General features: G+C 38.6%; 1 protein-coding gene across 2 annotated transcripts in view; it reads right to left on the bottom strand.

The window, feature by feature from the left end:
* The window catches only part of LRP12 (LDL receptor related protein 12), a 103,889-nt gene that overhangs the window by 32,394 nt on the left and 48,081 nt on the right, over positions 1-23,414 (bottom strand). The window contains exons 2-3 of one of the 2 annotated variants that reach the window (XM_027818464.3): positions 20,994-21,050; positions 1,420-1,555 (exon numbers count right to left, since the gene is read on the bottom strand). In XM_027818464.3, the coding sequence (XP_027674265.1) occupies positions 1,420-1,555; positions 20,994-21,050 (193 nt within the window). The remainder of the gene's footprint in view (positions 1-1,419; positions 1,556-20,993; positions 21,051-23,414) is intronic. The other variant, XM_027818465.3, reaches the window with a different exon arrangement.

Below are 23,414 nucleotides of genomic sequence, written 5' to 3'. Positions count from 1 at the left end.
GAATAAAGATTTTAGGAAACATTTTTTGTGGTTCAACAGTGGCATCCACTGTACCCTGCAACTTCATGACATGCCACTGTAAAAAAAAGATTTGGGTAGAAATAAAAGCTCTGAACTGAAACAATTTTTAAAAGACTACATTCTAAGCCAAACGTTTATTTTGATAGAACCCTTCTTTCTGCCTGGGTCAGCAAGTCTGCACTGGGAACAAACAAAATCTGCAGCTAAAGCAGTTTCATAATCAGCACTGGACAGTGTACAGTCCCAGTTCTAACTTGTAAGTTGTTGTTAAAACAAATTTTGATTTCCCTGGAAGTTATGGAGGGATGGGGAGTGTGTGAACTGATAAGTACCTGAACATATGGTACAGAAGACAGGACATTATTTCCTCTATAAACTTACAAGGTATATGAAATAGATATCAAAAAATAAAAGTAAACTTTCACAAAATGTGTAACTGTTGCCTGTGATTATTTTAGATTTCTAGAAGATGAAATCTATCAACATTGCAGCATTTTGGAATTTCCCATGTACTTTTTAAAAAAACGTTGACAAAACTGATGGATCATAGAGCTACAGAGAAATTAAAAGCAAATTGAATAAGTATGAAAGCATGACCACTATTACGAACTTGTGGTTTAAAAAAAACTAAGCCAAAAGAAATTATTAATGGAAAAGCTGCAACAACTTTGTCTCTTCAGCACCAATGACTACATTAAAATGATCAAGTTTTCCATTATAACTTACCACTGAATGCAGGCATTGTATTTGACATTTATAAAATTAGCATTCTGTTTATTCCTTCTTTTGAGCACTTACATATAGAGCCCTGCGCATATACAAAATTTATATCTGCATCAGATCCACAATCCGCAAAAATGATCCACGGGTATCCACACCTGGATACCTGCGGATATAAAGTGGATATCTGCGGACTTTCAGGGCTCTACTTACATAAACCCTGAATAACTTACTTGTACACCCAAACCTCCTACCACTTTCTCTGAGAAATTTGCATCAGATTTTCTGAAGTGCTCAGACCCAGACCTCGAGCCATGTTTCAGGTCTTCAGAAGCACTCAGATCCCATTCATGTATCTAAATTAAGTGACCAATTTTTAAAAAACAACTCAGCGTCCAGTAGCCTCCATTCCTTTCAATGGTAGCTGCTGGGTACTGCGCTCTTTTGAAAATCTCGGCCTTTGAGTACAGCGAGATTGCAGAATTGGGCCCAGGTAACAAATGCTACAAGCCAAAAGTAGAAGTAAAATAGCTGTAGAAAAATATAAAGACAGATCTTGGAGTTAACACTACAAATACTGAATTTTGAATAGAGGAGGCTGAGAAATAAGTAATTCATAGTTAGCAATATGCAATTAATGACTATTCAATACACCAGGGTGGTACAAAGCAAAATTACCTTATAGTGATGATTTCCCCTGGGTTTGCATGGATATACCAGCTACAGTTGATTCTGGCAGGATATTCAAAAGGCCAGCCTGGACTCGTGATTACCCCACTTGGTGCTCTAATTTGTTCTGGACTATCTCCACAAGCTGAAAGATATTGAAAGCAATTTACTCACTACATATTTCGAAAACTAGCAAAACAAAATGAATCAAGGTTTACCAGAAAATAAAATAAAAAATTCTACTTTCACAGATTAAAAACATTGTATCAGTAGAAAGCAATGATATTAAGTCTGGATAACAACAGCCAGTATGGCCCATGAAGGGCACAGGTCAGAATACTTATCTAGAAAGAGGTGTTTCCTGGCTTCCAGTCCATGCTCAACTATTAATCCCAACTGTCGCAATCTTCCTCCATGCCCTTAGTCTTGCTACAAGCAACATACATCTGAGTTTCCCCATCTGTAGAATGGGGATATCACTATCTAGCTGGTAAGGGTGTTACTTGGATTATCCCCCACAGGAGACTTCGGTGCAGAGTATGCCATTTTCTCTAATTCACACTAAAAGATTGGAAAGAATCTACCACAACCCTTTTAATGCACACCACCAGACTCCTCCCTCTTTTGCTCAGAGTTTCTCTTCAATATGAGAATTGGAACATCCCTGAAAATCTGACTCCTGATTTGCATGGGATATGCTCACCTTTAAGAAAGCAATACTGTCTAAAGTGAGGCATACAGTAATGTGGGACATGATGCATTCTTTCAGTAAAAGTAAACTATGGTACTCAGACACTATAGATGCTTTAGGAAAGAGTGCAATAAAGAAAAAAATAATAAATAGGTGAAATCCACCTGTGTGTGGAGAGCCAGCACAAAGCCCATCCACCACTTAAACCATATTTTGAGGAGTAAGTTGGATTTAAGTAGTCTGCACGGAGGTGAATTTTCCTCATGATAGCAAGTGCTTTGAAAGCAAAGTACTGATTGTGCTCAATATTAGAGTCAGAGTTTAAGGTCAGAAGGATTCACCAGATCATCCAGTCTGACAGCCTGTATATCACAGATCAGTACCACACTGCACACACACATGAAACCCAACAAATGAAATCAGGCCAAAATATTACAGCCCACAGGAGATAAGATTATTAAATGCCATAGACAGAGAGTAGGAGGGACTGAAGTGCACCAATGCTTGAGAAAAGGTTAAGTCTGATAATGCTGGTGAGTGATCTGATCCACACACTGTAGAGGAAGGCGAAAAAAACCAAACAAACCAACACTGCCAACCTGACCTGGTAGGAAATTCCTTCCCAAATCCACATATGACGATCAGTTAGACCCTGAGCATGTGAGCAAGAACCAGTCAGATAAGCACCTGAGAGAGAGAATGCTCAGTGACACCTCAGAGTCCTGGCCCACCCTGCCCAATGTCCCATCTCCAGTAGCGGTCATCTCTCATTCTCTGATGCTCCAGAGAAAGGAAACCAGCCTCTCCCTCCAAGAACCATTTGGGGGGATCCATTCCTGACCTCTGCAGGTGGTCACTTGTCAAAACCTTTGTTTAATTGCATTTACTTCTGGACTCATTCCACCTCTGGACTGCAGTGACTACAAAAAATATTTCAGCTTTGCTCTCATGATCCAGGTAGCCACTATACATAATTATACCATATAATTCAGTCGTGTTTTTCTCTATACCAATTTTGCTAACTTTTGCAATGTTATTGCAAATCTTGCTGCACCGTTTTTTCTTTAAGCCCTAGACAAAGCCATTTGAACACTCCAGAAGCTCGGCTTTCATTTTCAACAGTTCATTGCTCTCCTGGTTGCAGATCTGGTTCAAAAAGCAGAAGGCACATGGAGAATTTTTTACTATAAAATATCTCAATTTTGCACACAATTTTTTTTTGAATGTTTGGAATTGGCAATATTACTATACTTTCACCTCATATATTCCCACACACTAGAGGTAGTCAAACTTTTACAAGAAATATGAAATTTTGGGAATCATTTTCATTATGGACTGATTTTTTCAAAATTGTTTTGTGGATTTATAGATTTTTGTTTCAAAGTTGATCATTTTCAAAGACAACATTTTCAAAATCATTTGGCTATGACCAATCAAAATTGGCAACACAAAAAATACAACAAATGAACACAAAATAGTTAAAAAAAAATGTGAGCTAAGTGGTCCAGAGAGGTTTCCGGGGTCATATAATAACGGACCACATAAAAGATTCAATTTATAATCTGAATAAAAAATTTTAAGACAATTAACTGGTTTCACAATTCCCGCCCCCCCCCCCACCCAGAAACAGGCCATTTAAAAAAATAAAACAACAAAAAACCCACCACATTTTTGTTTGAAAATGGTGGACTAACTCTTTAACATACACACTATAGTTGTGATAACCTCCACCGCTTTCCCAACTTTAGTATTCTGGTATGGCACAATCAATGTAAATCCATTTCTTTCAAGAGCTATGAAGTTTAAAAAAAACATTCAAATACTGGCAAATGTGCTTACCTTCTCTTTACCAGAATAAATATAATCAAGCAAAACAAGTTCACTTTGAGTATAAGAAAAAATTGCTTACAAAAAGTAGTAATTTTTTAAAAAGCTATATAATTAAATAGATGAGTTATATAGAGGTGCCATATTTATGGTACACATAAGATTGGGCTAACTATATGGCAAAAAAAGCAAATATCAAAATAAAGAAATATATCTTTTTATTCAGTATTCAATAAATTGTTCACTTAGTAAAAGTTAATTGGTTTAGTTTTCAGGAAACCCCATAGGTGGTGCTCTTACCCCATTATACTTTGGAATGTTAAATGCATTTCTATGTGCTAGCACTGAAATACACACTGTTTGTGTTTGATACTCATGTTACTGACAAGAATCAGACTCCGTGAATAGCAAGAAAAATGATTTTTAAAAGTTTACTATTTTCCTTGAATATCCTATTAACCAGAACAAAAAACCACAGAGTAAGAGACGAAAAACACATCTAAAGATTTTAAATGAAACGTTATTCTTGACAAGTACTTCATTACTGACAAAATACAGATCTTAACTAAAAGTAGTTTATTTCAAGTAAAACACACACAATTAGAAAATCCATCTGGTTTTGCATGTTTGCAACCTGACATATAAAACTTTGCTATATGACACATTTTAAGAAACTTTTGAATTTGCTTACATATATAATATCAGGGCAAGTGAAACACTGTTAGAACCCCAAAATATGCACCAAAACATCTGTTCATCAAATTTGCGAAGCTGAACTTTCTAAAACTCTACATTCATTACAAGACATGCATAACTCATTTATTAAGAAAAGGTTGTCCCCAAAACAGGCAATAGCTGTAGATCTATTAAGAAACTGTCTTACAACCTCTTCCCATTCTCAATACGTTTCCCCCTGTACAAAACTCCCCAACCACCCACAATTAACCTCTCCCAGCCATTTGCTAAAGAAATTAAATTGTAACAGTAAGTCATTTGTGCAAATGATGGCACCAAAACCAATTTTCACTTGTTATGCAAGTTTTTAAAAAAACATCGACATGAAAATTCTGTTCGTTTAGTATTATCAGTAAGAAAGTTGCAGTATTTATTAGCTATATAACTGACAAATTCCACAGACCGGTATTAGCATAAGGCCTTGAAACATGGCAAAAGACTGTTTCAATGCCTTAAAAGCATGTACATTGAAGCATATTATGACTACTGGGCATGAGTAGGGCCCTACCAAATTCATGGCCATGGAAAACATGTCACAGACCACGAAATCTGGCCTCCTCCCATGAAATCTGGTCTTTTATGTGCTTTTCCCTATACAATGCAGATTTCAAGGGGGGGATCAGCGATTCTCAAATTAAGGGTCCTCACCGAAAAGCGAGTTGCAAGGGGGGGGTTGTCACAAGGGGGTCACGGTATTGCCACCCTTACTTCTGTGCTGTCTTCAGAGCTGGGTAACCGGAGAGCAGCTGCCATTGGCTGGGCACCCAGCTCTGAAGGCAGTGCCCTGCTAGGAGCAATGCAGAAGTAAGGATGACAATACCATACCATACCATGCCACCCTTACTTCTGTGGTGCTGCCTTCAGAGCTGGCTGTCAGAGAGTGGCGGCTCCCAGCCAGCAGCTGCTGCTTTCCAACTGCCCAGCCCTTAAGGCAGTGCTGTCGCCAGCAGCAGTGCAAAAGTAAGGGTAGCAGTACCATAAACCTCTCCCCTACAAAAACCTTGTGACCCCCCCCCCCAACTCCTTTTTGGATCATGACCCCTACAATTACAACACCATGAAATTTCAGATTTAAATAGCTGAAATCATGAAATTTATGATTTTTAAAATCCTGTCACCGTGAAATTGACCAAAATGGACTGTGAATTTGGTAGGGCCCTAAGCAAATCAGAGGCACCACAACCTGCTGCATGTGATTTTTGTTCTTAAAGAGAAACAGAATGGGAGATCCTGTAACATACATGGTTACCTGCTAGGGTTTTTATTGCTTCCACTAAAAAAGAAAGATTTTTAAAGCATTTTTATGCTTTAAATGCTGGATTCTACAATATATATATATTCTTAGAGTGAACTCCGCATCTTTATCCATTTGAAACGATGCTTACATTTCAACTATAAGTGCCTTTGTCTAACTATCAGCCTGTTAAAAACAAAATCAATTAGAATGAAATTTTCTGAGTAGCTCAGAGTAGGCATGGCACTTAAATCCAAGAAATCTTAAAAGTAGTGCTGTCAAAGTGATTAAAAAAATTAATCACAATTAATCGCGCTGTTAAATAATAACAGAATACCGTTTATTTAAATATTTTGGATGTTTTCTATATTTTCAAATATATTGATTTCAATTACAACACAGAATACAAAGTGTACAGTGCTCACTTTATATTTATTTTTGATTACAAGTATTTGCACTGTAAAAAACAAAAAATAATATTTTCAATTCACCTAATACAAGTACCGTAGTGCAATCTCTTTATCATGAAAGTTGAACTTACAAATGTAGAATTATATACAAAAAAAACCTGCATTCAAAAATATAAAACAATGTAAAACTTTAGAGCCTACAAGTCCAATCAGTCCTACTTCTTTTTCAACCAATCGCTCAGACAAACAAGTTTATTTACATTTGCTGATAATGCCATCAGCTTCTTGTTTACAATGCTGTCAGCTTCCTGTTTACAATGTCTCCTGAAAGTGAGAACCGGCGTTCTAATGGCACTGTGGTAGCCAGCATCACAAGATATTTACGTGCCAAATGCACTAAAGATTCATATGTCCCTTCATGCTTCAACCACCATTCCAGGGAACCTGTGTCCATTCTGGTGACGGGTTCTGCTCGGTAACAATCCAAAGCAGTGTGGACCAACGCATGTTCATTTTCATTATCTGAGTCAGATGGCACCAGCAGAAGGTTGATTTTCTTTTTTGGTGGTTCGGGTTCTGTAGTTTCTGCGTTGGAGTGTCTCTCTTTTAACACTTCTGAAAGCATGCTCCACGCCTCGTCCCTCTCAGATTTTGGAAGGCACTTCAGATTCTTAAACATTGGGTTGAGTGCTGCAGCTATCTTTAGAAATCTCACATTGGTACCTTCTTTTCTTTTTGTCAAATCTGAAGTGACAGTGTTCTTAAAATGAACAACATGTACTGGGTGATTATCTGAGACTGCTATAACAGGAAATATATGACAGACTGCAGGTAAAACAGAGCAGGAGACATACAATTCTCCCCCAAGGAGTTCAGTCACAAATTTAATTAACGCATTATTTTTTTAACAAGCATCATCAGCATGGAAGCACGTCCTCTGGAATGATGGCTGAAGCATGAAGAGGCATATGAATCTTTAGTGCATCTGGCACGTAAATACCTTGCAATGCCAGCTACAAAAATGACATTCAAATGCCTATTCTCACTTTCTGGTGCCACTGTAAATAAGAGTGCCGCATTATCTCCTGCAAATGTAAACAAACATGTTTGTCTTGGCAATTGGCTAACAAAGAAGTAGGACTGAGTGGGCTTGTAGACGCTGAAGTTTTACATTATTTTGTTTTTGAATGCAGTTATTTAACAAAAAAAAATCTACATTTGTAAATTGCACTTTCACGACAGAGATTGCACTACAGTACTTGTATGAAGTGCATTGAAAAATACTATTTCTTTTGTTTATCATTTTTACAGTGCAAATATTTGTAATAAAAATAATATACACTTTGAATTCAATTACAACACAGAATACTATATATGAAAAAGTAAAAAAAACATGCAAAATATTTAATCTATTTCAATTGGTATTCCATTGTTTAACAGTGCGATTAAAACTGCCATTAATTGTGATTAATTTTTTTGATTAATCGGCAGCCCTACTTAAAAGTCACCACAACCTGTTCTTCATTTGAAAATAATTCTATATTTTACCAGCACAGTTAAAAAAACAAACAAACAAAAAAACCAAATTCTAGCAGTTACTCCTGCATATCACTGAGGGAATTTTCCTCCTGAAATGAGGAAGATTGCTTTTTGCCACAGATAGAAAACTTTAACACTCTATCATAACCTATCACTCAGCCGACTACAAGACAGAAGCCTAACAATGTTGATACCAAACAGCTCTGTCTTAAAACATGTATAAATCTCTTCCTCCAGATCACAACAAACCTCACTATACTTACCATCCCATAGGTCTTTAACTTATCAGATATACACTCAAGTTTGTGTTCTTGTGACACGCCAGACCATTCATTGCTTGGCTTCTTAGCTTTAAGAAAAGTGCATTTCACTGAGGCTTGTTCTTGTTTGTCTTTCATGTGATGCAAGTAGGAATGCATAAATTTGACAGAGCTCACACACATCTTGTTTTTCTTGTCAATTTGCATTTGTACACGTGAGAGTAGATTTCTCTAGGAGTCACTCTCGGCACAGAATATTCAACTCAAATGAACTTCGGGATTTGATGTGCTGGAAGCAGATGGTAACTGCAGGTTAGCCACAAATGTTTTTGAAATTCTATCCATTTTTGTTTTATACCAGATATTTTATGAGTTTTAATAATATAACACTTTATGTTAACAGGGTGGTTTTGGGAGCATGAGAGTGACAGACAGATGATGCTGTAGCACTGGCACTAACCAGCTCAAACAACAGAATAGCTGAATGAAAAGAGAAGTCAATCAGAAAATACTCCAGGACATACCTAAGCTTTGTGAAGGGGGAATGCAATTTGATCACAATGGAAGGTGCAAAGGAAAACTGTAAAGACTGGTAGGAATTAGTGAGTGTTGCAGATTAGCTGATTTTATCACAAGTTTCTCTGAATGGCAAGGCTAGGTAAATGAGTTAGAAGAGTTCTAACCTAGAAAGTCTGCTGTACTGAGTGGCCTTAGTACATGATATCTGGTTCAGCAGTTCAGGTAGACTGCTGAAGAGGTGTACCCCGAATTTTATATGATAGCTACCTGAAGGAACAAATGAAAGCATTTACGGGACAGGCTGACACACTGCATAATATTAGAATAGTGGTGAATGGTAGTTCCATTTCCAAAGGAAGAATTAGGTGGATGTGCAATAAAAAGCAAGAATGTCCTGCCCAAACAGTGAAGCCCACTGGGTTATAATTAAGGTTAAGATTTTGTCATGGTTATTTTTAGTAAAATCACAGACCGATCACAAGCAACAAACAAAAATTCACTAGTGACTTCACTAAAAATAACCAGAGGGTAGGGTTGGGGGGAATGACAGCTGAGCCTCATGGGGGGGAGCCCCACCACCATGGGGGGAGGGTGGGAGCCCTGGCTGCAACCATGGTGGGGGGGCCCCGCTGCAGTGCCCCGCTTCAGCCCCAGCTGCAAAGCAGGGGTGCACAATCAAAGCTACCGGGGGGGGGGGGGGGGGGGAAGAGGACCTCCACAGCCACGCGGGAGAGCACACAGTGCTGGCTCCAGCCCCGGCTTCAGCCACTGACCTCCGTGACTAAATTGTATCCTTAGTGATGGAGGAAGTTGCCAATACATCCTTTCCAACTCTCAGTTTTACTGTGATTTATATTTTTAGCCTTTATTTAAAATATCCTGTATTTCCCATTGTCTTCCATACTCTCCCTGTTAAAATGGCTGCTGTCCTATTGTTTTCAGTTAAATTGATGTCAAGCAGCCCTACTGAATAGGGTTCCATCCAGTGCGATCATGGGGAGGGAGGATGTGGGGGAGGGAGGATTGAGACTATGGGTGCAATGGAATGTATAGGCAGAACACTGCACTGAAAGATAAGTAAAAATAGGATTTAGAAGAGTGATAGTGGTGGACAGGGAGACAGGAATATGATAAGGAAGGGAAACAAACAAAAAGAACAGCAGCTTCCTCATTCCCAAGGTTTGAATAAGTTAAACAAATTCCCCCCTTAAGTTTTTGCATTTGTGCATTTAAAGGTTACATTTTTTGCCTGAACTGATTAAACAAAGTTGGAGGAAAGAGGGAAATCTCCCTACAGCTTAATAAAATCAAAAGAATCCAAACCAGAAGACAAGTAGTGGTGCAACCAGTGAAGGCACAACCCATATAGGATTAGACCTTTGGAGAGAAAAGCAGCTGTGGGAAGGGGCTAAGTTGAGTCAGTGGTCCGGGGATCTACTAAGAGAAGGGAATAAAGGGCTCCCTCCCCCCACAAGAATAGAGACATCCTGAAAATCATGAGGGAAGTTTTGTAAGATGCAAAAGGCCAATACTAGTCAATTCCTGGGGAGGGGAAGAGAGGAAGAAAGTTGGGTGCCTAACTCCCAACTGACTTCTTTGAAAATCTCCTCCCATATTGTTTGTTTATAGGAACAGGATAGAATCTCTATATTCTGGTTGCTTGGTTAGTAGCTTAAGAAGAGAAAAAACCTGGCTACCATAGTTGAGGCCCACATATGGAATAGCAAGACACAGAGAATGAAGCAAGTATTCTTGTCAAGAACTGAGAGACTCTGACCCTTGTAGTTGTTTGATGTCTCTGAGTGGTTAATCGCTCCTTGGTGGAGGGATGGAGATAAATTGAGCTAAGCAGGGACACTTGGTATAAAAAGTCACTTGCTGGGCCAACTCGAGAGCCATAAACAGAGGCAGCTAACTAGAGTTTTGGAAGGAATTGAGAAAGAGGTTGTGACAGTTTTTTCTTTCAGATACAGTGCTCGTGAGATTTCAAGATGGCCTGAGACTGAACAGTGGTGGTGACCTGCAACATCCATGGCATGTTCTCATTCCCCTGAAACAGGATCAGAAGGTTCACCCCACCCCAAGTTCAAGGAAGAAAGGAGCTGGCCACCAAGGAGTTGGAGAGACAGGAAGTCAGTTGAGGCCTGGCAATTCATAACCATCAGAGGCAAGAGGTCAAGTGAGCATTCTACATGACTGGAGACTGATGAGGATGGGCAGGCTGTGGCCACCAGAGAGAAGAAGACCAGGAGGAATTCCATATAGCTAGAAGTTTCCAATCGATACCAGGCCCTCAGTGTGGAAACTGTGGAAGATACCTCTTAAGATGCAGCCAGTCCAAGGGGATGGAGAAATGTACATCCACACCTGTGGATGGAAGCTCAGCCCAATCTGTAAGAAAAAAAATCAAGTTTCCCACAAAAAGTTCTCCAACTGTTCAACAAAGACAGAAAATCCTTGTTGAGGATTCAATACTCAGAAGAATCGAAAGAACACTTTGCAAGGAAATTGGACAACAGGACAGTGTGCTGCTGCCTTCCCAGAGCCAAGACATAAAATATCACTCTAATATTGGACAGGCTTGTAAAGTTGTTGGGCAAGGATCCAATGGTGAGGGTTCACATCAACACTAAAGACAATGTGTTGTGGGATAGCTCATAGATAACAGATTACTTCAGGAAACTTGGAAGTGTGCTGAAGAAGAAGAAGAATATCCAGGTGATAGTCTCCAAGATCCTTCCTGTCCCATGAGCAAAGGAAGACAGAGCAGAAGATGCTGGAAGTAAACCACTGGCTAGATAAGTGGTGTAGGGTAGATGGTTTTGGTTTTGTAGAATATCGGTCCCCTTTCTACGGGGAGAGAGTGTAGCATTGTGTGGATAGGTTCCCTACAACTGGGGTGAAGATTATCTCCTTGGGAAGAGGCTGGCTAAAGTAATCAAGACAGTGTTAACAAAAGGGGAGGGTAGAAAAGGAAGATGAGAGCTCTGAAAATAGAGCACTGAACAAAAAATTGATCAAGAAAGGACATGAAAAGAAGAAATTCATGAACTGCCTTAGCACAAATGCAAGGAACATGAATAACAAACAAGATGAATTCAAATTGCTCATTTATGAACACAAATTAGAGATCTTGTTGCTATCACTGAAACCTGGTGGGATGAGTCACATGATTAGAACATTAATCGATGATTATAACCTATTTAGGAAGGATTAAATGGGAAAAAAGAGAGGGGAAGTATCTCTCTCTGTCACAAATTGCATTACCTGTTTCCGAATTATTGATAACTCAGAAGAAAATTATCTCAAATGTTTATAGATCAATGTCATAACAGACAAAGCACAAGATAGGATATTACCCAGTGTCTGTCACAGCTCAAATCAAACTAGCGAACAGATGACTGGCTCTTTATACACCTATCTATAACATGTATGAAAAAAAGCTGTGAGATCATGGAGGACTTCAATCTGAGTGACATATTGTGGTGGTCTCATACTTCCATTACTAAAACACCCTTAGGAAATTATTTAAAACATTTAGAACATCTAACTCAAAACGTGTTGCATCCAACACACAGGAATTCTATAGTAGACCTTGTCTTGACATCTAAAGAGGAACCGATCACAGAACCGAAAGTTAATAGTAGCTTAGGTACAAGTGATCATTACTTGAACACATTTATAATGTGCAAACAGAATAAAGTCCAGACAGTAATAAAATATATACTTGGTGTTTTAAAAGGGCCAATTTCACAAAACTGAAAACAACTATTAGCCAGATCAGCTGAGAGGAAGAATTTAATCAGAAAATGTGAATGATAATTGGGAATAGTTCAAGAACACTTTACTGGATGCCAAAAAAAAACCCAAAATCAAGGAAAAAGGCTGTATTCATTAAAAAAACTGGCCTGGTTTAAAGGGGAAGTGAAGGCAGCTATATATTATTTTTAAAAAAAATTAAAACAAATAGAAGGGGAAGCTGATAGTAAAGAACATAAATCAGAAGCTAGGAACTGTAGAAAATTGATAAAGGAAGCAAACAAGAATAAATACATGACCAGCAGAGGAGGAGTTTATAAAAGTATACTAGAAACAAAAAAGAATCCTGCCAATGGTATTGGTCCATTACTCAATGGAAATGGCAAAATTATCAATAATAATGCAGAAAAGGACGAAGCGTTCAATAAATATTTCTGTTCTGTATTTGGGAAAAAAAGATGTAGTCATATCATATAACATTCTTACCATCCTTCACAGATACTAGTGGAATGGAAAGTAGCAGCTATTAAAGTTAGACATTTCTAAATCAGCAGGTCCATATAACTTGCATCCAAGAGTTTTAAATGAGCCAACTGAAGAGCTCACTGGAACGTTAAAGTTGATTTTCAGTAAGTTCCAGGAAACTAGAAGAAAGCTAATGTTGCACCAATATTTAAAAAGCATAAACAGGATGACCCAAGTAATTATAGGCCTGTCAGTCTGACACAGATCCTGAGCAAGATAATGGACTGGCTGAAACAAGATTTGATTAATATAATTAATGCCAATCAATATGGGTTTATGAAAAATATATCCTGTCAAACTAACTTATTATCCAAATGTGTAATCTCAGCAAAAGAAGATACTAAGGGTAATAGTGTTGATGTAACAGACTTCTAAGACATTTGACTTGGTATTGCATGACATTTTGATTAAAAAACTAAAGATAAATTGAACATGGCAAACATTAAATGGATTAAAAGCTGGCTAACTGATAGGTCTCAAAATATAATTGTAAATAGGGAATCATCGTCAAGTGGGGTCCTGCATGGATCAGTTCTTGGCCCTACATGGTTTAATATCGTTTATTAAATGACAGAAAACAAAATCATCACTAAAAAAGTTTGCAGATAACAAAAATTGGGGGAGTGGTAAATGATGAATAGAACAGGTCACTGATAAAGATAGTTTGGTAAGCTGGGTGCAAGCAAACAATACAGTACACCCTCACTATAACAAACCCCTGGGGATCTGAGCTATTTGGTCGTTATAGCCAGCGGTTCATTACAGGTAAAGAGCCCTGTTGTGGAGGGGGGCAGCTGAAACCTTGAGCCCCGCAGCAGAGCTGAGAGCTCCTCAGACCCCCCATACTCCTCCTTCTTGTGGCCCTGGAGGAGCTGTCTGCCCTCCTCCCTACCACTTGCAGCCCCACCACCAGATTGGACAGCAGGCAGGACTGGAGGTGGGATCCAGGGACCAGGTTCGCTATAGCCCAAGGTTCACTACTGCGAAGGGGGTTATAGTGAGGTTGTACGGTATGCATTTTAATAGTTAAATGTAAACATATACATCTAGAAACAAAGAATATAGGCCATATTTACATGATGGTGGGGACTATCCTGGGAAACAATGACTTTGAAAGACGAGGAGGGTATAGTGGATAATCAGCTGAATGTAAGTTCCCAGTGTGACGCTGTGGCCAAAAGGATTAATGTGATCTTGGATACATAAAGAGGGGAGTCTCAATTAGAACATAAAAATGGCCATACTAGGTCAAGAGCAATGGTCCACCTAGTCCAACATCCTGTCTTCCGACAAAAAGAAAAGGAGTACTTGTGGCACCTTAGAGACTAACAAATTTATTTGAGCATAAGCTTTCCTGAGCTACAGCTCACTTCATCGGATGCATTCCGACAGTGGCCAATGCCAGATTCATCAGAGGGAATGAACAGAACAGAGCAATAATCGAGTGATCCATCCTATGTCGTCCAGTCCCAGCATCTGGGCAGTCAGAGGCTTAGAGTAGGTCTACATTGCAATTAAAAACCCATGGCTGCCCATGCCAGCTGGCTCAGGCTAAAGGGCTGTTTAACCACAGTGTAGATGTTCGGGCTTGAGGCCAGACTCCAGGACCCTGAGAGGTGGGAGGGTCCTAGAGCCCAGGATCCAGCCCAAGCCTGAATGTTTACACTGCAATTAAACCATCCCTTAGCCCGAATCCAACAAGCCTGAGTCAGCGGGGCACAGACCAGCTACGGGTGTCTAACTGCAGTGTAGACATATCCTTAAGGATACCAGAGTATGCAGCTGTGTTCCTGACCAGCTTGGCTAATAGACGTTGATGGACATATCCTCCATGAACTTATCTCTTTTTTAAACCCACTTATACTTTTGACCTTTGACAAGTTCCATAGGTTGACTGTGCGTTGTGTGAAGTACTTCCTTTTGTTTGTTTTAAACCTGCTTCCTATTAATTTAATTGGGTGACGCTCTAGTTATTGTGTTATGTGAGGGGGTAAACAACACTTCCTTATTCACTTTCTCCACACCATCCATGATTTTATAAACCTCTCATATCTCCCCTTAGTCCTCTCTTTTCCAAGATGAACAGTCCCAGTCTTTTTACCCTCTCCTCATATGGAAACTGTTCCATACCCTTAATTTTTTTTTTTTTTTGCCCTTTTCTGTACTTTTCCCCATTTTACGTATCTTTTTTTCAGATGGGGTGACCAGAACTGCATGCAGTATTGAAGGAGTGGGTGTACCACGGCTTTATATAATGGCATTATGATACGGTCTTATTATCTATCCTTTTCCTAATGGTTCCTAACATTCTCTTAGTTTTTTTGACTGCCACTGACCATTGAGCAGATGTTTTTGGAGAACAATCCACAATGATCCTAAGATTTCTTTTTTGAGTGGTAACAGTTAATTTAGAGCCCATCGTTTTGTATATATAGTTGGGCTTATATATTACTTTGCATTTATCAATACAGAATTTCATCTGCTATTTTGTTGCCTAGTCACCCAGTTTGGTGAGATCCGTTTGTAACCCTTTATAGTCTGCTTTGGACTTAACTATCTTGAGTAATTTTATATCACTTGCAAAACTTTGCCACCTCACTGTTCACCCCTTTTTGCAGATTTATGAATATAGGTTGAACAGCACTGGCCCCAGTACAGATCCTTGGGGAACACAGCTATTTACCTCTCCCCACTGTGAAAACTCATTTATTCCTACCCTTTGTTTCTTGCCTTTTACCCACTTACTGATCCATGAGACAACCTTCCCTCTTAACCCATGACTGCTTATTTTGCTTAAGAGTCTTTGGGTGGGACCTTGTCAACTGCTTTATGAAAGTCCAGCTACACTACACCCCTTTTCCATGTTTGTTGACCCCCCTCAAAGAATTCTAATAGATTGGTGAAACATGCTTTCCCTTTACAAAAATCATGTTGACTCTTCCCCCAACAAATCGTGTTCATTTGGGTGTATGAAGATTCTGTTCTTTACTAAAGATAGTAGAGAGTTTACTTTACCTCTACATTTTGCACTGATGAGACTGCTGCTAGAATACTGTGTCCAGTTCTGGTATCCACAATTCAAGAAGAATATTGATAAAATGGAGAGGATTAAGATTAAAAAAAACACTAGAATGATTTAAGAATTAGAAAACATGCCTTATAGTGGTAGACTTAAAGAGCTCAATCTATTTATTTTAACAAAGAGATTAAGGAGTGATGATTACAATCTATAAATATCTACATGGGGAACAAATGTTGGATATTGGGAACTTCAATGAAGGTTTAACAAGACCCCATGGCTGAAGCTAGACAAATTCAGACTAGAAATAAAGCTTGTATTTTTAACAGGGTAATTAACCGCTGGAACAATTTACCAAGGGTTGTGGTGGATTCCCCATCACCGGCTATTTTAAAACCAAATTTAATGTTTTTCCTAAAAGATATGCTCTAGGAATGATTTTGGGGGACCCAAAAATAGGGAGGATTTCAGCCCCCCATATTTTCTTTTTTTTAAGTGGGGGGGGGGGAGGGAGGAAATCATCAGAAATTGTTGACTCAGATTTGATAGGATTGTTAAAGGGGAAAAGGAGCCAGAAGAGTGTCTTTAGGATAATATTTACCAGCCACTAGAACAGGCTGAAAAAACTTAAGCTGAAATGCTGAAGGAGACAGCTAAAACGCTAGCCACCATCTGCACAACTGACAATGTTCTCAAACAATGTTTATGAACAAGGCACACAGAGTGATTTTTTTTTTAAAAAAAAAACTTTTTTTAAAACCACCAATACAGAGAGGTGTTAAAACTGTACAAGTTGAGATTATTTATTTGGGTTTTGAAAAACCGATTCAGTAAAGATGGGTCTGTAAAGGGTCGCCATTGTCAGCTTGCAATCTAGACAATTTAAATTGTAGGGCATTTTGTAGGGACTAGTCCTACTTTGAGCAGGGGGTTGGACTAGATGACCTCCTGAGGTCCCTTCCAATCCTGATATTCTATGATAATACCCCTTGCCTATTTGTGTGCTTCTATAATCACATTTATCATTTTAAAAATATATTTCTCTCACATGTTGCCATGTGAATGACTCATACAAACAAGGAGGTAAGGGGGGGAACTTGAGTCATCACTCAGGGAATAAGATAGCAATATTAACTATATTGAACAAAATACATTTTCAAATGCAGCATATGAACAAGTTGAAATATTGAAAAAAATACTCCCGTCTTTTTCATTAAGTACTTCTTTACCGAAAGTGTTATTTACTGAAGAAATGCCCCCTTCAAGAATTCCAAACCGGCACTTCTCTGCCCCACCTGGATATTTTTGAATGTCCAAACACTGGTTATACTAATGGCAAAAAACTGCTCATACAAGAACACAGACAATATAATTCTGTCTTTTAACGCTATGCTGAAAAAGCTATGCTCATTTATATTAAGGAGCAAGTGCTAGTCTGACATACATAACCTGTTACCAACAAAAACACCAGGAATCATGCTATTTTATGCTATTAAAGCATGGTTTAGTAATGTAGTTTTAAAATAGCAGCATGAGAAGTCTACAGACAAGTCAAGACAGCCATTTCATTCTAAACCCCTCTTCAATCACAACTTTCTGGAAAAAAGTTTCATGCCTGTTTTTTTCAATGTCAAGTTTAAAGTTGAATTTGAAAAGATCAAAGGGCAAAAGCTTTTGGCCACCAGTTACAAATGTTTTTAAACAAGTTTTCTGGCTTTAAGGAAGTTGTTTTGTCTTTTTAAAATGTCCTAATAAAATTACTTTGTTTTGACTCACTGGGGTATGTAATCCTCAGTGAGGAATGATAAATTTTTGGGGGAGGGAGGGAAAGCTTTGAAAAGACAATTGTAGTTGTTTGAAAGGCAGGTATTGAACATGTGCAGTATGTCCTTATCCTTACTGATTTAAGTGCATACTTCACGCATCTGCAGTATAAGGCATGGACACATTTGAAAACAGGGTACAGATGGATCATTGGGTGTTTTTTTTCTCTCCAGAACTACTTATTTAACTCACCTCCACCCCTCTCCCTTTTAATCATTTTAATCATTACATTATATTGCAAAACAATCTGAGATTAATGTGCAGAAAGCATGTCAATGGCAAGAAAACTAAAAAAAATTCTGCATTGAAAAATCTCCACCATGCACATTTAGGAGAAAGAAGGTAATAGGTAAATTAAACTATTTATTTATTGTTTCCAGCTGAGAATATATATATTTGAAAACTGACATTTACAAAAATTAAGAACCATATTGCTGTCTTACTCCTCAGGATCTGGCAGCCCCCTAGGGTATGTCTACGCTGCAATTAAACACCCATGGCTGGCCCAGGCCAGCTGACTTAGGCTGTCTAATTGTGGGGTAGATGTTTGGGCTCATCACACAGCCCAAGCTCTGAGACCCTCCCATCTCGCAGAGTCCTATAGCCCATGCTCCAGCCCAAGCCCAAAACATCAAAACCACAATTAGCCCCTCAGCCCAAGCCCAAGTCAGCTGGCACAAGCTAGCCAAGGGTTTTTAATTGCTGTGTAGACATATCCTTACAGTCTGCCCTAACACCACGGGGAGAAGTTGTGCTATTCCCTTTTCCTAGCACAGCACAGGTCACCCTCTGCACTGGCTCAGCTGTGCTGGTCAGATTGTTAGGGGACTGACAGAAGACTCCACCACTTTCTACCCATCCACACATGAAAAGGGGTAGCAGCAGATGCTTTCTCCCCCTGAATTGTGACACATGATGCAGGTTGTCACAAGGAGAAAAGGGATGAGGTCCAGGAGAAGAAATCCAGTAAGTTAACAAAAAATTGTGGCACGCGATTTTACATTTTTTGTGAGGCTGGGTCCACCCCATTTTTAACAATGACCATACATAAGAGCTGTAAACATCTGTGCTATTTATTATTTATACATGCCTGGCACTTTACTACTTTGCACACCAAATCTGAGGAAATGATGATGATGCAGAAGCACTAGGACAGCAAAGGTCTACTGTAATCTGAATTTGACAAGTCATCACCTGACAAGCAATGGAAATAAAATAAGTAGTATGATGGAGAGGGCCAACTAATCAGAAACTTACCTAAATAAAAGTATCTTCATATAAAATGAGAAGTTTAATCACGACACTATATCGCAATAAAAACAAAAACAAAAAAACCACACACACCAAGGATAGGACTTTCAAATTTTGTAAATCTCTTTCGCTGAGCAAAAGCGAGAGCTGAATTTACATCCTGGCCTCCTTCTCAAAAGACAACTTGGAAAAGGCACTGGTTCCCAGGAACTAATGGGAGTTTCCCCATGAGATTATAGGAGCTAGCTCTCTTCACCCTCAATTTTACTAGGCTCTGAGAATGCCTTTTGAAGTCTCCCATAATACCCCACACTAAGCAAGAAAGGTTTAATCCCACACTATGGTCAGAGGAAGTCCCATCCCTCAGATCCTGCTGGGCATGCTTCAACTGGTGTGTTAGTATAAAGGAGAGCAGCTCAGCTCAGTCTGGGCTGGCCACCGATGAGGAAGCACACTTGGTAGAGGCTCCAGACCAGGAGCAGCTACAGCCCCTGACAGCAGGAACTAAAGATCTCGGGGACCAGACCGGAGACCTGCTACCCATAGTCAACCAGCAGGAGTCCGACTTTCAGGGAGCTACCTGGTTTTAGGAAACCCGGAGACCCGGACAACAGTTTCTAGAACCACGGTAGGAAGTGGCCCAGGGAGGCGGAGTGAATGGTATCTTCCACCTGTAAAAAGTCAGTTGTGTTGTGGTCAAAAATCCACTGACTGGGTGATGAATGTTCTTGCCACAGACAGTTGGCGGCAGCCCTTGACTCTGGCCACTACGCCGTGCAGCCCTGCATCCGAGGGCTGCTATACTGACTCTGGCAACTAGGCCACGTAGCCCTGAACCCAATGGCAGCCACCTTGACTCTGTCCATTGAGCCGCACTGTTTTGAGTCCCAGGACAGTCTGGTAGACTTGTAACCATGGTGCCACCACAACCCCACTCCACCTCAAAAGGGGATGGGGTGTGCGTACACTGCAACACCACTGCTTTGGGCAGATGTACCAGAAAGTGTGGGATAGATACCAATAACGCACTGTAATGGAAACTGTGCAGTACAGTAAAAAGATGGTTGCAAAGTAAAACTGCATCCCAAACAGCCAATTTGCACTACTGGTCCTTACATGGGTGCTATCTCATCTGTATGTTTACCAGTAGCTTAATTCTCTAAAGTACAGATATCCTAAATATATGTATGAGCCATGCAAAATTCTGCCCACAGCCCACCTGACAGCGTTTCAATCTACTAGCCTTTTATCTCTGGAGACAGAAGTTACAAATGAAGATTACTTGAGCATCACCTAGTCCCTTCGTGGACATTTGTCCACACCACAAACACACAATTCAGCACAAATGGTAGTTACTCCTCAGAAAAGACCCAAGAGCTACAATAATTAGAAGGCTGCAGGCAGGACTGTGGTATAGTATATTGGCAAAGGAGTGGAGCAACCCTTTAACACTACTTGTCCACACTCTGGCCTGTATTATACCAGCATCTATCAGTTCCTCAATTTCATGAGCTGCAATTTTTTTTTATTATTATTGTTATTATTATTAAAGAAACTGTGCAGTCAAGTGAATAGTAGTTTCAGGTACTGTGTCAATCTAATCAAGCAAAATGTATAACTTCTGGATTTGTTATTCTTTGATAGCAAGAGTGTCCAAAATTACATTTCAATAAATTTCATTTCACAAAACTTTGCTGTGGAAAGAAAATATCAATTCAACTTAAACCAACTTTTCTCTTAGTTCAATGTTTGTATGGAAAAATAATTAAGCAGTCCACTTAGAAAAGCATAATCTGTTCATGAGCATGCAGGTATCAATTTTATCTTATGAGACTTTTTCCATGTTCCAGTTGCTTCATTCCTTATTACATGCTGCAAAAGGCAGTAATAATTTTTATAGCCAAATATCTCTTCTTAAGATACCAGGTGGCTTTCAATATTTACCATTTAAGTCATGCATGAAATTTAAACATTACAAAAAATGACTTACCAGTTGACACTCCTGAAATATGCACATTTTCAGAATGTTCTGCAAGAGCACCATTTCCTAAAATTAAACATAATGAATAAACTAATTTCCAAGATAAAATTTGTAAAAATTCTTCAGATACCCTTCTATAGAAAAGAGAAAGAACAAAACTGAGCTGCTTTGATTAATATTCAATATTTGAGATCCTAGGCCTCTTCTACACCACCTTTGAAAGAGATTAGAAAAACACAACTATTGTACAATTATGAGGAAAACAAAGCACTTTTATCAGTCTGTATGGAGTGGTTGAATAAACTCGAAAATTACGGAAGGAGAACCTGGTGAGTTTTGGGGTTTTGAGAAACTTCCAGTATATTTAAAAAAAAAAAAAAAAAAGAGGATTTGGATTTCCTGCAACATTTTTACTTTATTTCAATCATTTTGTTTTTCAGGGGAAGTTAGTTTAATGAACCATTTTTTTAAACAGAGAAACAAAAAGGAAAGCAATTGCTATGCAAACAAAGACATCCATGAGAGATAACTTTGCTAATGAATGCTGCCTGCTCATCTATCCAAGAAGATAAATTTCGATCTAACCAGTGACTAGCCACCAATGTGCACTGCAAATTAAATGTGCCATGCAAAGACTGTATGGAAAAAAGTGTATTAAAAACTGAGGGCCAAAAAAAAAGGGATATTTTTTATTGCCAGCCACTGCTCTGCTACACTATGTTACAAATTTAAGTTCATGTTTCTCTGATGGAATTTGTTCCTCTCCATGTTGGGTTTTTTTTGCATTTGTTCATTTCATCCCATTTTATGTAATATTTATTTTTTTCATTTCTACTCCTCTGTTTCTTTGTGCATTTCTCCCTGTGGCACAACAACTTTCACTCTCCCTTTCTTTCCACTGCAATTTTTGTTAACCTTTACCACTTTTTTGGAGTCTCCTAATAAGGATACATGCCTCTGCAGCAGCCCATTTACCGTATGTGAAGTTGCAGATCACACAAGACAGCTGTTTTCATAAATGGTTTGCACTGATCAGATAAAGGAACCTATAGCTTGAAACAGAGCAGTTTGCAGCCACAAACAGGACTCAACCCCAAAAAGATCTGTCCGAGTTCTTAATTCAGAACCTATGTTGGGGGGAAAGGGTAGAAGAGGAGGGGAAGAGATGGGAAGAAGAGTTCTTCCATTCGTCTACTGGAAAATATATAGAAAGTGACAGGACAAAGTATGAGGAGAAAGTATGTGTTTATGAAAATTCTAACACAAATTGGAAAGCGTATGACCAACAACACATCTCATAATGCTCAACAGCTGTGTTTAGTAGTTACAAAAAAATTCTTCCTGTGTGATAGCAAAGGAACAGCAAAGATGGAGCGAGACTATTCTTTCACTCACTTCCCAAGAAAAAACTGTACAATCTTGGGATGAAAAAACACTGAAGAAAAAAAAAAAGACAATTTCCAAGTTGTTTCCATTTCTCAGTATTTGAAAAGGATCCTTTTTTTTAAAAAACTTGGTGAATGTTATTGAAAAGGTTATTGAAATTTCAGTTATGATTTTGATAGTTCAATAATATTTGTGATAAAAATTTTCAAGGAACACTATAGCAAAATCCAAAGGTCTCTAAATTGAGTTTTGGTTTGTTGTTTAAAGAAACACCACATTCCAACAAAAAAGATTAATTTGAAAAATTTTAAAAACTTCATTAATGATGAATAGTTTCAGTCCAGCTGAACAAATAGGATTGCCAAAATTGAAAGGAATACCTATACCCATATCCAAAAATTAAACCCACAATTAATTCTTTATTGACCACACTACACAAAAGTTTAAAATATAGCCTTATATGACATATCAAATTTAAAGCCGTTTCCATTTTACACAGAGGGAAATCTAGATATTCACATTACAAGAAATTTTTGTGCCTCTGATTTATTTTAAAGTTTTTAATAACAGTTGGCCTTTCTGAGCCTGTACTGTAAGCAGCACTCTTGCTTTAAAGTGATATTATTTTGTGACAGTGGTGGTATGGTGGCCTCAAGGGATCACAAACCAACTTTGTCCTGTTTTTCTACTGGTTTAACAATTATAAGAAAAACATTATTATTAAATAATTAAACCTTTTGTTTTAAATTACAGACCTTTTATCCGGTGAATTGCAGTAGGGATTATTCAACATTTTCATTAGTATTTTTAAGCAGAGGTAACAAGCATTCTAAATTAAATTTGTAAATGTTATTAAATTTGGAGGCAAAGTGAACAGTGGAACAGATGAAAATGAAGGAATTTACAGAGGTTAGAAATATGTACAGAAAAACTAAAAGGTACCTTTTAGTCTGAAACACCTTTGTCTGAAACACCTTTGAAATACCTTTGTCTGAAACAAGCCCATACATCTGGGAGAAAAATCATCCAAAACTGATATTCAGC

This window comes from Chelonia mydas, chromosome 2 (genome assembly GCF_015237465.2).
Source record: "Chelonia mydas isolate rCheMyd1 chromosome 2, rCheMyd1.pri.v2, whole genome shotgun sequence".
NCBI classification, from domain to species: Eukaryota; Metazoa; Chordata; order Testudines; family Cheloniidae; genus Chelonia; species Chelonia mydas.
This window is presented reverse-complemented; position numbering and strand designations above follow the sequence as displayed.